The sequence below is a fragment of the Anopheles stephensi genome, chromosome 2, assembly GCF_013141755.1.
Source record: "Anopheles stephensi strain Indian chromosome 2, UCI_ANSTEP_V1.0, whole genome shotgun sequence".
NCBI lineage: Eukaryota > Metazoa > Arthropoda > Insecta > Diptera > Culicidae > Anopheles > Anopheles stephensi.
Window position 1 is genome coordinate 12,045,055 of NC_050202.1, and position 15,886 is coordinate 12,060,940.

The following is a 15,886-nucleotide window of genomic DNA, read 5'->3' on the forward strand; positions in this document are numbered from 1 at the left end:
CAGATAGCATCGCTTGATGTTATTTGCCTTCACACCAACGACCTGTGTCCCCCTCCTGCATGGTTGCATTTATGATGGGATGTAATTTTTCACGCAACAACCAATAAGCAGCCCAGCTCCCGTGCCAGTTCGGTCGGGTGAGTTGTCAACCGAAACACCCCCCGCCGCGCCATTCTGTTAGCGCGTAACGCAGTAGCAAACGGCGACAACTGCCAACAAGTGTGACACTAGACCTACCACACCGGTCTAACCCGGCGTTTGGTGGTGCATAATAAGCGGACCGTGTCGGCGAGTTGCATGCGGGCACTGCACACATGTTTCACACTAAGCGCAATAAAATTTTAAACGAGTGGCAATAAAAACGCACCCGCACACGCTGCATCCCGGCACATTCTACACTTGCAACTAGCGTGTGACCGATGCGTTTGTCTCGCGGGTGGTAGTAAATTCACGTGCTCCGTGCGTTTTTTTTATTGCTATACATTGTTCACTTTATATCCTCAGCCAATTGTGGAGTCGCGTGTTGAAAAAAGCACAAACAATTCGCTCCAACTGTCCGAAACGCGCCACGGACGTCTGACGTTTATTGCCGTCGTCCGCTTGCCCGAATCGTTGCTCGCTTTGCGAACAAACGAAGATTTGGATGTTGCACTTCACATTGGCTAACTGAGTTCGGGGTGAAAAATGAAAGTGGTGAACGGGTAAGGGTTTCCACCGGCAAGTATCTCTGTGGTCAGCTGTGGAGTTGTTCGACAACAAATCTCGGTGTAAGGGTAACCTTGGCAGGGCTGTTAACAGATGTTCGGGTTCAGCGGTGGGGCAAAAATAAACAGCACCTTCACGCGTGGCAGATGTCACTCGGTTCGGTTAAAATAAACGACATTGGTGTGGTTAATGACAGAATGTACAAAATGCACATGGACAGTCAGTGACATTCGCAGACACGAGTTGTTGAACAAGAATTGTTGATAAACGTTTAAACATTTTTCTTTACATATTCAGTACAGTAACACGGATACAGAAGTTTTTTGGATCAATTATTTGTAAATAAACTTGTTTTGAATATGCTTTTTAAATGTGACACATACATTTATGGTATGCACTGTAGTTTACAAAGATTCTAGACTTTTGTTTAATGCTTTAATGTTGTTGATTAGTTTAGTGTTTTGAATCCCTTTATTTATTTCATGAGTTGTTATAGATCTTCTTCTTCTTCTTCTTCTTTCTCGGCCTAACGACTTCTTTAGGTCATGTCTGCCATTTCCGGCTCACTAGTCTTGTTGATACCGCATAGTTAGGTGTTGGACCGTCGTAAAAAATGTGCCCAAAAATTTTATCTTTTTTAATAAACAAAACTATTCTATGATAAGGTTGCAAAAAGGAAAAGTGGCCCAAAACTTGAAAAACTAGTAAAAATTTCAAACTTTCAATGCCAACTGAATATTGATAAGTTATTTAATTCTGAAACATATTAGGATCACATATTCTCGATGAAACAAAAATATATTTGAAAATCGAAATTTCGTTACATTAAATAATAGGATCGTTTGCTCAACATTTTAAACTACAAAAATTGTGATAATCCACAGCATAACCTCAATTTTACTATATTAAACTATTATCTAATTGGTGGTCTTATTCTATTGTCCAACACTGTACCTATTATAGACTTTTAATTTAAAGAAATAAATGTAAACAAAAAATCTTAAACTAGATGTTAGACATAAAAAAACTTTTGAGTAACAACGAAAAATTTTATGCAAGTGGAAAAAAAAGCGAAGCATTTCCCCATATGAGTCATGAGGCTCTAACTAGAACAGTGAAACTAAAAAAAAAAACAAAACCGTGAGTAAATTAACTTTTGCAAAGCGTTTCGCCCTCCGTAATGACCCATTTACCGCAAAACCGAACCGTTCAATTTTCTCGCATGAAGCTCGCCCGTCCCCACCATGGTTAATTAAATGTGGCATTCAGTTTAAAAACAAACCCAAAAGTTCCACAAACACACGGGGGGGCACCAATTCCTTTTTTTCCCTCCTGCCATCCCTTTCGCAACTAATTATCGACAGAAAAGCGCCGTTCGTTCTAAGTCAAATAAATGGTAATGAGACGCGTGAAGGTTGTTCGGGAGGCTCGTTTGCTTTTTTTTCTGGAGAGAGGCCGCAGCCGACAAAGTTTAGTCATTCGGTAAGCTCGTACGTGATAAGGGTTAGGCGTAAGTGACAGAGGACAAACACACACACACACATGTTGATTGCAAAATTGCAAGCTTCGGTGTTTTTTTTTCCCCCTTCAAACAATCGTCTAACATTGTGCCGGTTTTTGGGGGTTTATTGGTGGTCCCCTTTTTTTCTCACTCAGAAGGACAGAGTGTTCGAGGTCCATGGAGAAGTTTGAAACCGACTGTTGGAAGGGAAGGCTTCGGCTGCTGACATATTGACAAAAGTCCAATATTGCAGTCCCAGTCTTGATCGACATCGTAAAGCTGATGCTGATCCCCGGTTTCATGCCCGCTAGTCTGGTACGGAAACAACCCACCCAAACCAGCGGTGGCCGCTCACGCGTCCAGACGAGATTAAATGTAAATGTGACTTCCCCTGGTTTGGGCAGGACTCGACAAATGCAAATTATCTCCACTCGACTGATCGAAGACCGCGTGTAACTGCGTGGAATAATGGTTGGGGATAGATTCGGGAAAGGTTAAACGGAACGATCGAGAATGTATTAGACATTCCGACAGTGAGGTTTGAAGCCAAACACTGTCACCCAAAACTGTGGTGACCCTCGCAATAGGAATTTCGACACTGAGCATTGACCAAATTGGGACGGTTGGAAACTGTTTGTGTGTTTGGAAAAGTTTTCTCTCACTAAAGTGTGGCATTTAGCTGAGGATGTGTTGAACCAACAGAACTGCAAAAAGGGAAACAACTTTCCAATACTGTGTAAACTTTCAATTTGCGCTATTTAGGAATAGATTTGAAGGCGACAGAGGCAGACAACGCAGCAACACAATTTTCAATGTGAAAATTGAATGAAATCCCGTATCGGTCGGGGGTGTTTTTTTTACATCTCCCCCCAGTGGATTTGGGTAATCGAGTATCGGGACAGTTCACACCGTCTGGCATGCTGAAGAAAGTGCTGTTTTGCTTGTACGTACGGCGCGTTGCAGTTGGAGTTGCATGCCCGGTTCGGTGTTGAGAGTTTCCTCCGTGTGATTCTGTACGCTTTTGTGTTTGGGGATTTGTCAGGTGGAAGCGATGGTGGCAGCGCCAGCAATCCGAATCGATTTTTCAGAGGACAAAGTTTTGCTCGGAAACTAGTTTGGACGAAACAAAAGTAAAAGCTTGTATGAATGGATGGTTGATTTTGGGATGTACAGAGCGGGGTTATAGCAAAAGCTCAAGGGTGATGCACGGGTGTTTATGATACTGTATAACACGGCAAAGTTTAACGCGTACATGTAATTTCAAAGATGTTCCATGTTTAGGGTCATGAGGCAGTTTTATACTGAATGCAAGACATATTTGTATTGATACAGTTTATTAAGATAAGGTTTAATTTCAATAATGCACAAACATTTGCCTAAAATAGCTACAATTAAGCGAATCGTCGAGTTTTTGTTGGTTTATGAGACCCTCATGAGAGACAATTTTATTTTCCACCATATTGGACTAGATTTATTCTGATTTTATATAACTTTCATCGTATTTGCATAGGTCAACTGCTTCTGATAAAAAAAAACTGTAAAATAAAGAAATAAGTAATTAATTAATTGAGATAGAATAGAGAGCGAAATAAGAAATAAATGAGAGAAAAATGGAAGAAAAATGTGAGGAAACCGAGAGAAAAATGATCGAAAGAAAAATGAAAATGCATGAATGATGAAAATCAACAGAGAAATGAGAAAAAATTGAGAGAGAAACAAAAAATGAGAGAAAATCGAGGGAAATGTGAAGGTGAAATCGGGAAAACATCGAGAGAGAATTGTGAGAAAAATGACAACATTTCGCAAGATAATCAAGACTAGACGCAAGATAATCAAGACGTCAAGAAAGACTAGAGAGATATGAAAAAGAAATTGAGAGAAAATTGAAATAGAATCAAGAGAAAAACAACAGAGGAAGGAGAGGGAATGGAGATAAAAGTAATAGAGAATCGAGAGAGAAATAACAGAAAATTGAAAGAGAAATGATAAAAAAATTATAGAAAAATTAAAGATAATCGAAAGAGAGATGAAAAATAACGAGAGAAAAATTACTCTCTCGATTCATTCACATTTCTCTCTTGAAACTATTTGATATCTCTCTGATTTCCTTCTCATTTCTCTTTCGGTTCTCTCTAGATTTTTTCCCTTTTTTCTCTCGATCCTCTCTCATTTTTCTCTCAATTCACTCCCATTTCTCCTCTTATAGAAATAATTCTCTTTTTTTTCTCTTTTTTCGCTTTCGATTCTCTTTCGATTTTTTTCACATTTTCCTCTTATTTTTCTCTCGATTCTCTATCATTTTTCTCTCGATGCTCCTTCAAATTTCTCCCGATGCTTTCTCATCTCAAACAAACAAATATTGTCATCCTCTCAGATCGCTAAAACCTGAACTGTTACACACCGGAATAACGATTTGAAATTCCGTGTAATGCTAGTTTTTGTGTTGGTATTCAGTTATTGAAGTTTGATGGATATTAAATGGTTTGGTCTTACTCACAATAATCAACACTCGAGGAACTTCTATAAAAGTTTTTTTTTCAGAGTTGCTAAACAATTGCTAAACGTATCATTTATGTAGTTTTTCAAATATTATTTAACGATGTTTTCATGTTATTTTGAAATCAATGACAAACGCCTCCGGAACTATCGAATCCTTGAATAGATGTAAATTATGCCCCTAAAACTCGAATTGTCCGTAGTTAACAAGCAACAATCAAAGTCAAGTCAACTACAATTTCCACCACAACTAAAAAAAACAGCCAGCGAAAATCCAATTAACTTGGTAGTAACCCACAATCAAAACGCAATTACATAGGCGATTGTCCTGTGCGGTGAAAATTTGCAAACGGTCGCGCACTAATTTGTGTTCGGTCTAGTTGCACCGTAATCAAGTTAACCACCGTATCACGCCTCATCGGGTGTGCCGTCACATAATTAAACCTGTACAAATACTCAACCGACCGAAACTAACCTCCACATCCTTCAAACGGGGAAAAGCTGGAAACTAATTTCCGGTTCTGGAATAAAATAGCACTAAAAAAAAACTAAATTAATTAAACTTCATTCACCGCAGGCAACCGATGCCAACTTTACCCCTGTGGTACCTGTGAGTCCGTTTATGAAAGTAATGTTTGTTTATTTTCTGTCTCATTGCAGGAAGCAGTGAAGCGGTTTGAGCCCATTTATTAAAGCCAGAAGTTTCTGCCTCCCCCTCCTTCCTTCTCCCTATCGAAATCTTCAAAAGGACGTAAGATTGAATCCATGGTTGGCCCCAATTCAGTGAAAGTTCTGGTCGCAAGTGCTGGTTTTGAGCTACAGTGAGTGTAATGCGCCGGGAAGATGGTATGCGCTGCCAGCAGTAAGATGTTCGCTGACCGCTGCTGGCTCGTGTGTTCGGCATTTCGGCATTTCCTGCGCCTGGTTCCGGTCGAACCGAGTGTAACCGCGTACTGGTCCCGGTGTACTGCAAGCGTAACGTTATGAAGTCCAGTGGACGCGATCCGACCGAACGTACCAAAGCGTTGCTAAACAGTGCAAGTGGGCTGCGTGGCAGCAGCAGCAGAGTGGGACGGTTTTGTGGCCGGCTGGTTGGGCTAAGCGGCAGTACATTCGTTGCCGTGGTAGCTGTGCTCGGGTGTTTGGTGGTGTCCACCGTGGGGGATGTGTTTACCGTTGGCTATCTGACAGGATCGCAGCGGCGGCCGGGTGACCGCGTTTACGACCGTCCTGGTGAGTACTTATAGCATAGATATTTTGTCATTTGGAATGTATTTATTAATGAATGTTAAATTGAACTTAATTTAAAATTTGTTTAATAATCTTTCAAAAACTTTCAAAAGAAATTTAAACCTTTCATTCATTATCTGTCCTTAGCTTTAGCTTCCTTAATAGTTTGGTGTCATTGTCATAACGTAACCCACTCACCATCCTCTGACAATTGATATGCTCTGTATCAAAACAGTCTTCACATTATCTAAAAATCTTAAAACTTACTAAACTTAATAAAGCTTTTTAATAATTGCTTTGAACCCAATAAATACACAACTCTAAGAATGATTACCGGCTTTTGTAATTGTAGTTTTCTTCTGGAAGTATATAATTATACAGAAATTTTTGCACCGAAGATTATAAGATTTCTCAGCCCTGGTTTCTAACAGATTACACAAAAAATAGTACAAAAGCACAGCATTTTTTTGCATAACTTCAGGAGTTCAAAATTCAAATTTTTTCATGACATAAAAGATTTAAAATTAATACAAAAAAAAACATACAACGGTTACAGCAGTTAAATCATTCTCAAATATTACTACAAAACCAAATTGAAGAGCGAGATATGTCATAACAATAGTGGTTGCATAACTTCAGGCATTTCAAAGCAGAAATTTTTGAAATGAACGGGAATTATTATAAAAATACAAAAAAATAAATAATTTATTATTCTCGAGAAGAAACAACAGTTTTTTCAATATCATCGACAGATCACTATACTCCTAAAATTATGCAATGGATTTTTTATTCATACTGAAAGCCCGTAGATCATAGCACAAAGTAATTGCAAAGTTTCAGGCGCCGAAAACACAGATTTTTTAAAATATTATAAAAGGTTTGAAATCTTACAGCAAAGAGAGAAAAATCTTCTTACATTCATAATATTTCAAAATAAAGTTAAATTCTCTCCAAATCTTATTTATGCCTTCTCGTAGCTCATACAAAAATAACTAAAGCTATTGATAAAGCCTGAAAACACACAGTTGCATAGTTCCAGACGCACTGCATAAAAAATCACCAAAGTAATGCAATAAAAGCTGAGTAATTAGGTACAGGGAAAAAAAGAGTTACAAAATTTACTAAACCAACTTCCCATCTTAAAAGCAACTCTTCCCTTGCGCTTAAAACGAAGCAAATGACACACAACAGTACCCACCGTACTATTGCGCAAACTACTCGCTCAAAGCGGAAAAGCGAATAATAATTAGGTACCACTTTTCCGGCCAGCCAACCATAAAACCCACTGTCGAGACCAACACTGCCTGACGGGCTCCCGTCAACGTCGTACGGCTAATCCGTCTTAAAGCACATGCTTCGTCCAGCCACGGTTTTCGCGTGGGACTTCCGCTTTCCCCACTGTCTTGTCAGCGTTGTCTCCATTTCCGTGGGAAAATGGTTTAACCGTTGGGTGCGTTTGCTGGTTGGCAGCTGCTTTACTGGTGGTGCGGTTGGATGGTGCGATGTAATTTTGAGCTTAATAGCTCCGAAGTTGCAACGTCGTAAGGCGTTCTTTTACGCGCTCTCTTCATTAGCATTCGTTCAGTTACAGTTGAGGACGTGAATGAATGAAGAAGTAAGGCTGACATGTCGTTTAATCCTGCGAGATGTTTCAAACATGTTAAAGAGCCTTTATTGTACTTCAAAGGACATAAAGTAGGCAACAAACCAATATTGTATCTAGGAAAGAAGTTTTATTCTAAAATCAAATCTACTAACCGCCACACCACAAGTGAACATCTCTCACTGTCGTATCACATAATCCTCTTCCCATAAAACCATGCAAGAAAACTAAAATGGCATCCTGCTGGTGCCTTGAGGAACGAACGCAAACAGCGCCAGAGAACCAAATTTGTCATCCCGCGTAAAGAGCTCATCATTTATCTTGGTAGTGAAATGAAAAGCCAACGCCATCGCTCATCGCCTCGGTACATTAATGCGTTGCCACAGAAAATGACGCCGTTCGTCTGCGCTACGTACACCTGACGTTCCAGCGATAGGAGCTGACCTGACCTTGTGTGGCTCCCTCCTGGAACCCCAACCAGCTCCTCAAAAAAGCCCAGCCGAAGAAAATGGCCTTGGAATAGGGAGTGTTTGGGAAGAATATCTGTCGTCCTTGAATTTCAACGCCCCGTGGTATCTGTGCCCGTGTGGACATAAATATTAATGCGATCTGATTGTGCGGTTTGAATATGCAATGGTGTTTTGTCGGTAAATGAAGAATTTTTGAAGTGTTATTATGACTGGGAATCCATCCTATCCATCTCCCTTCTCCAGATCAGCCAGATTGTCTGGAGATGATAGCGCGCTGAATGAAGGAACGCAAGAACCAAATTTAATTGGTTCGAGGTGATGAAATATGTGTTTTAAAGCGTGATAAGAAAACCACAAACTGCAAACTTGGACTTGTCGCCCAATTGCATTGTGTTATTTATCGCTCCTTGGGTGTCGCCATAGTAACGCGCGCTTTCCCGTCTATTTTGGGGGACAGTATTAATTTATTTCTGCATCCAAGCAACGCCTGCATGAAAGTGCAGCACGGAAAGTAATTTATTACAATTTTATGTAAACGAGGTAGAGTTTGGGTAGGTGTAGCCGTTTACCGTAAATAACAAACCTATTGTTTTATTTTTGCGTGCAAATAGGTCAGGCGTAAAATGCGTGGAAAACGGCGTACGGGCCCTCCGCTTTCCACGGTGGCGTTCGTTATCGAACGAATGAAAAACCCCTATAGCGCCTTGAACCTGTTTTTCTTTTCATTTCAGCTTTGACTGGGCTTCTCCCAGAGATAGTAGCGGAAGCACTTGAGTTGCTAGTACATTAGTTACGCCAGCCAGCTTTTTGACGTGAACCGTGGAATTAAGGAAACAGCAACATCCGGCGGCTACTCCATGCTGCTTTGTGCTCGCTTCACGCATGGATCTGAGCCACAGGACCATAAGCAAAGGGTACGGGATGTACTGGCGTTGTTCGCTCGCCTTGGGATTGATTATTTACTTCCGGAGGGTTAGTGTTTGGTGTCTGTTATCTTTTTGTTGTTTTTTTTTGGTTGCCGCAAATGCAAACAATAGCAATGGAGATTACTGGCAAGTGAAAATGAGCGTAACATCAGGGGTTGCAGCGTTAAGATTTCTCAAGCGCGAGCTGATGTTTGCTCGTGATTTATTCTTTTATCTATTTTTTGTGAACTTTATTCCCCTCAAGAGATCACGTTCGCTCAAGAGACCAAATCTCTACTGCAGCAAGTAACAGAACTATGAGAATAAGGGTGTGAGACTGAGCTAATTAATTAAAATCTGTAAGAAATCGATAAATGCTTGAAGAATAAGACTAATTAGATGAAAGAGTCGAGAGTCTTCTCCTTCTTGGTCTGGAGAAGTCCTCAAGGCAGAGCCAGCTCGCAAATAATTTTGCAGGAAGCTCTGTGCGCAAGGCTGAGCTACAAATAATCTCAATACAAATAATCTATTGGACAACAATTTCGCTTGATCTCTACATCCAAGAAGCCTTGGGCAAACATATTGCCACTGTTTTCAGGGCGAATCTTGGACAGGCTGCTTGTACCTTTACCGTGGTGGTCGTTACAAAGGCGTTCTCTAATCGCTTTTATGGAGCTTGTGAATCGATCGCTGGCTAGTGAACTGATTTGGCTACAGAACTATTCGATAAGGTCCTTTGATAAAGCTGTCAAACCAAATTCTCTTGATCGTTGCTGAGAGCAGCTGCGAGGCTCTACGATCGACGACACGCTCATGTACAAAAATATATTCTTTTCAGTTCATCGTCTACTTTAGATTCTCAGTTGTTGTCAATTGGACGATCCCTGTCTAACATCCATCTTCTTCTTCTTCGGTGGCACTTCAACCTGGGAAGGTCTCGTGGCCTGCCATTTCTGGCTTTCTGAGACTTGATTTTACCCTTAGCAAGGTAGTCAGCCTTGCGTTTGGGGGGGGGGAGGGAGGGGCGATCTGGATGCGATTTGAACCCCGGTCCTGTCGTGTCCCGGCGCCATTGTCGCCTCGGCCACCGGACCGCCCCGTCTCACTCTCATAGTCTGCCAATTTAAAAAAGGCATATCATATCCAGGAGATTCTTCACCGTTTGATCGGTTGTGCTGATCCCTGGATCAAAGTCTCACCTATGTTTAAACACTGTATGCCAACCAAAATCTGTCCTCCATTGGAAGTTGTCTTTATCCAGAAGTGAAAAGATGTTGAAAGACGTGAAACAGCAGGCATTTGAAGCAACTGTGCCTTGATCGAAGATCAATAGATGCTCCTCCAATGAACTGCTCCAAAAAAGATGTTAAAGTTGATGTGATGTGTGCTCAAGACGGATATTATTGTATTTCCGCAAAGTTGCAGCTATTCTAACACTTATTCTATGGGCTGAGAAACATTGTATTTGTCCTCAGCACGCAGAATGAAGTGGAAGAGGCTGTTCGATGGCCGAGGCGATAATGGCGCCGTTCTTCACACGGCAGGACCGGGATTCAAATCTCATCTCGATCGCCTCTCCGTACGCCTGCTACGGGTAAAGTCAAATCACAGAAAGCCAGAAATGACACTTTGAGATCCTTTGAGTTTGTACTGCTCAGGATGAAGAAAAGAAGCAATAAAAGAGAGATCTCTTTAAGCTTGACTTAGGGCACGGAAGACACTTCATCCATGCCAGTTAATGGTTATCTAGGATTTAAATATCCAAGAGATGAATTTAAACCGATGGGATAGGATCAGAAGATTATCGCGCTTTCTTCGAAGCCAGATATGATATTTTGATGTGCTACCGATTGTACCGATTCGATCACTATTTCACTAATTTATTATGAATCTCGCTTTACAAGCTAGGTTAGCAAATGTTTCATAACATATTTAAAAAACCTGCAACTTTAAAAAGAAAGGACACCAAACACCTTGTACTTTATTTTGCAATCTTATACCCAAATGAATTCATTAAGGCGTTTCATGTGAAAAATTGATGCAACATTCTTCTTCAACCATTTCTTCAGCATTCTCAGCATCTTACACAAGTTTCCACTTGTACCGCAAGTGTTGTGTTTACTGGCGGGCCGCTCGGTTTCGCTTACTACTCTTAGAACGACTTCACCGGATGGGATTGTTTTCCACTTACGGGAAACTTTTTCTCTTCTCTCTTCTCCTCCTATCGCTCCTCCTCGCTAGACAATTAAATATGCACTAACGCTTTCCGCCAGGACTAATGCCTGCCTGCTGACTATACAATACGAACTATCCGGTACCGGCAGATGCGCTTGGCCCGCAAGTAGCACGAGAGTAATAGCATTTCCTGTTCTACTCTCTTTTCTTCTCCTTCTCGGTCCGGTCCGGTCGGTGGATAGGATTACAAATTTCCGGTGCCATAACCCTAGCCATGACCGAGGTGAACGACCGGTACTTCAGCAAGCACGGACACGAGCTGCGGTTCGAGGTGGTGGAAACGTACGGCGAGGAGGTGACCAGCATACGGAAGACGGCCGACCTCTGGACGCGGGACGTGATCGGATACCTTGGTCCGCAGGAAACCTGCGTGCACGAGGGCCGTATGGCGGCCGCCTTCAATCTGCCAATGATTTCTTACGTGAGTGTAGCAGGACTTGCTTCTTCTGTTCTAGCACAGCTATTTTCACGGAGCTCGTTGTGTTTTCTCCTCCATTTTTCCACCCCCCCGAACAGTTCTGTACGCACAATGAAACGTCCAACAAGAAACACTTTCCAACGTTCGCACGGACGCGTCCGCCGGATCTACAGATTTCCAAATCGGTCGTCTCGCTGCTGCTCGCCTACAACTGGACCCAGGTAGGTGTGCACGGATTCGTTTGTGTTTTGTGTGTGTGTGTGCGTTTATCTCTCTCTCTCTCTGTGTGTGTGTCTGCTATATGCTTTAGTTGCCTTCAATTCGTACGCTTGTCTGGCTGATTAGCAACAAACAAAAAATCCGGCGCGTGTAAAACAAAGCCAAAAGTCTTTCCGCTACTTCCGATATGTGTCTTTGCTGACAACAACAAAAAAACAGAAACAATTCGATCGAAAAAATGGAAAAATAGTTTTCCTCGGCTTCTTTAAGGTTAGTTTTTTGTATCGTGCTTCAGACAACGGTGAGTTCGATGCGGTTGCCGAAACGCTCAAGACGACGCTCCGGACGGCGAGCATCCGGGTGCGGTCCGTCGCGACCTGGACCGACATCTACCATCACGGGTACTCGAGCAATCCGTTCGAGCGGCTAGTGGAGGACACGTACGTGGACACGAGAAGTAAGTTGGCAGGGGGTTGCTTTTTTTTTCTCGGGGAGGGAATTTTAAAGGAGCAAAATTGAAGCATTTCATCAGCTTGTTTCGACCCATAAAAGCATATTTGGAGCACTTAAATAGTTATTTCAGAGGAAAATCCGTTCTGATTCAAATCCATAGGAGAAAAAACTTTTCTGTTGCTAAGAAACAGAGCGTGGTTTGCACCAGATTCGATCCCACCTACTGCTTTACGTGAGATCGATCACTTACCGTTAGGGCTTAATAGACGCCTCGTTGTTGGGTACGTTAGAACAGATGTATCAATCACCAATCGATTGCGGGCGAAATACATACAGCGAACAATTTAAGCATTTTCCTAAAAAGCTTCCCGATTTATCACTCATTTTCCACCACTCATTTGGATCGATTACCACATTAATCTGTTTCTCGCTGTTCTCGGCGCTTGGTAAATTCGCGCACACAAGTGTCGATAGCAGATCGCTTAAATTTCAATTAATAGCACCGGTTTACCGAGCTGTCTCGGGAGACTCTTTTTTTTTTGATAAATTATTTTCCATTTGTTCCGATGACCTACCCCCCAAAAGTTTACCCCTAGGACCTGGAGAAATCCACCACCAGGATCCACGTTTCGCGCTTTTATTTATTCATCTTTCAACTTTTCCTTTCCGTCCGGTTCATTTGCACTCGCTCCGCTCCTGCGGTAACAACACTTTAGAAGGCCATTAATCAATTTATTGACGTTTTTCTGACGGTTCGCGAACAGTTTATCTGGTGCTGGGCTACCACTACGAACACATCGGGCTGCTGGTGAGCCTATGGCGGCGCGGTTTACTCGACCGGGGCGAATACTTTGTCGTCGGTGTCGACATCGAGCAGTACGACGCGGCCCTGCCGACGAAGTACATGCACGGGCTGCTGCAGACGGCGCCGGATACGGTTGCGGTCGAAGCGTTCCGGCACTATCTGGCCATCGTACCGTCGGCACCGGTACGATTCGAAGAGTTTGCGGTTAAGGTGAGTGAGTGTGAAGGAGTATCATTTCACTGTCACTGGATGATGGATAAAACGGATGTACGTGTGGACAGTGATGCGGAAGGGGTTTACGATTAATCTCGTTAGCCAACAAGTGGGTTCCGATTGTGAGGTGAAGAAACGAATTGTTACGGATTGTGCAGTTTTTCTATCATAACGTATGACAGCTTTGAATAAGCTTTATAGGAAAATGGATGGTTTAAGGTGCCTTTCAGTGTGCCTAAAGAATATTATGCCTTTGCGATTGATCTATCTTATCAAGCAAATCTATATGGATTACTCTGCCAAATATGTTTTATCTTCTTTCGTCTTCGTCTTTAACAAATCAGTGGTTAATAGTACTTTTATGCATTACCACACCACAAATATGAACCTCGCCAACCATTAAATGGGCGTAATTAAGTGTGGTGCTAAAATAAAAACCCACCCGGTTCTATCCTGACCAGTAATAAAATTAATTTTATAACCGACGAAACGAGCTCAGACAAAAAGCCATTTTCTTGCATTAATAATAACTTCGCTGACGGCGGAAGATGAAAGTTCCTTTTTTTTTGGTAAATAGAATAGCACCGCGAACCATATCTGTCTGCTTGAAACTCCCAAAATTGGGTAGAGAAATTATTTACGGACCATCAAAATAAATACCATCCAGCGAGGGGAAAGAACGACCATTTGGCGTTGAAAAGTCTGGCCTGCTATTACTCGCCATAAATCTTTCGCGCCAGCAGCCAAATAAATACACAAACGTGCGCTTTGATGCACTGGTGTACGGCGGATGCAAACACCGTTTGCTGCACATTCGATGCACAAGCAGCATTTTTTGCACCATTTTCACATCGGACGAAACAGAAAAACGAACGTTAATTTATTACAAACACACAGCGCCGTATGTTCCCATCCATTCAGTCGCGTTTAACACACACGTTGTCCTTTCTCTCGTTGACGCTTGTCGTTACAACAGGTTAACAAATATTTGGAGCTGCCACCGTTCAACTATCGGAATGCGCTGATCTTCTTCGGAGGCGTAAAGCAGGTAAATATTTATAGAGCAAACGTTCAACAGGGGGCTTACAAATACCCGGCAGAGCCGGTGTGTGAAAAATGGTAATAAGGGGATTACCGTGGAAAGGATGAGCGTGACATATTATGAGGGAGATTAAGCTGTATCGTAATTTAAAAGGGAGATGATAAGCCTTTGTTGTGATCCTTTGATGCCGTTGCGTTTAAAGATTGTAAATTTAATTTTATGATAATTTTTTTTGTGAGTTATTTTATTGGAAAAAAAATTAAACTACTGAGCACAATGGGATGGCAAAGGACATGTTATCCGAGGGAAAGATTTTCTTACGATGTGTATAACAGTTTAGAACAGTTTCAAGTCTTCACTAAATCTTTTCTAAAGGCAGCAAGCGAGAGCTACTTTTTACATTCATTTGATACAGCCAATACAAGAAACAGGTCAAAATAGATATTGACAAAATTTAATTTGGTTGCTACAGAACTGACCGAAAATTAAAAGATTTCTGTTCGAGTTTAGTTGCCTTGGAATTTGAGAAAGTCATTTAAGCGTTTGCGAGAATTTTTTTAACTATAATCCAGCATCTTGGAGAATGTATCCTCTGCTACTAGACACCAGCTTCAGTTTATTTCGTCATACTATCACCCTTCGGGAAAGGTTCTCATATGATATCATAATTGTTCCACCCAATTTGAGAAAGTGTTTTTTCTTACTTTTCTACTGTATAACAGTCTGGAGATTTTATTATTAAATTTGTTGAATTTAGATGGAAAAGTTATTTGTTTCTATCTTTTAACCGTCCTCACCACATACTGCCTTGCATTGAAAAAGTGTTTCAAGTCTAAAAATAAATTTCCTTCCAAGAAAGCTTTAAGATTCCATTTTCCACAGCTGCTGGATTTTACACAGCAAAATCTCAGATTGTGCTGAGTTGCATTCATACGATAGGAGTGATATTATTACATCCTCTTACTTACTGAGTTTCATGTACCACTCAAGTAATAGAGGACACACACACACCCATCCACACACCCTTGAGGGGAATCATTTTCCTCTACCATATCTACCAACGCACGCTCGTTATCGGATGCCGTTTTATCGATTGGACCATGGTTATTCATACGGAAATTGAATTAATATGCCACTTCCTTACGTTCGACGGTCGCCTAGGACGGCAACGGTGGTGGACAGGGACGTGTCGGGTACATGCAGCTGTCAGGAATAAGTTGATTACCGTCCTTCTTGGTCGTGCTGCACATCGGTGCATAGTGGCCTCGAACGAAGGAGTGCCGGGCACTTGAAGCACTAAGCACTCGGGTAATCGTTCCAGTTGGCAAAAGCTCGGGCTGATTGCTATCCGATTACGATTCCGATCGCCTCGTAGGTTTAAACGAGATCAAGTAACGGTGTCTGGCTGTACGTACGTGCGAGGGAAGGATTATGGTAAAAAGGAGAGACGATAACGCGCTACTTTGCTGGAGATACAATTATCATCTAAATTACAGTAGCACGATCATAGCTGTTAACTATTATATCAGAACTGTAGAACGAGCAGTCAAATTTCCACTAGGTTCTGTATTGATTTAAATGTCAAGCAAAA

General features: G+C 41.7%; 1 protein-coding gene across 5 annotated transcripts in view; it reads left to right on the forward strand.

Moving 5' to 3' along the window:
- The window catches only part of LOC118504046 (speract receptor), a 47,072-nt gene that overhangs the window by 20,377 nt on the left and 10,809 nt on the right, over positions 1–15,886 (forward strand). For all 5 annotated transcript variants that reach the window (XM_036038048.1, XM_036038045.1, XM_036038050.1 and 2 more), the window contains 6 exons: positions 5,363–5,935; positions 11,328–11,566; positions 11,662–11,784; positions 12,053–12,239; positions 13,000–13,250; positions 14,230–14,301. In XM_036038048.1, coding sequence (XP_035893941.1) covers positions 5,686–5,935; positions 11,328–11,566; positions 11,662–11,784; positions 12,053–12,239; positions 13,000–13,250; positions 14,230–14,301 — 1,122 coding nt within the window. In that variant the 5' untranslated portion in view covers positions 5,363–5,685. The remainder of the gene's footprint in view (positions 1–5,362; positions 5,936–11,327; positions 11,567–11,661; positions 11,785–12,052; positions 12,240–12,999; positions 13,251–14,229; positions 14,302–15,886) is intronic.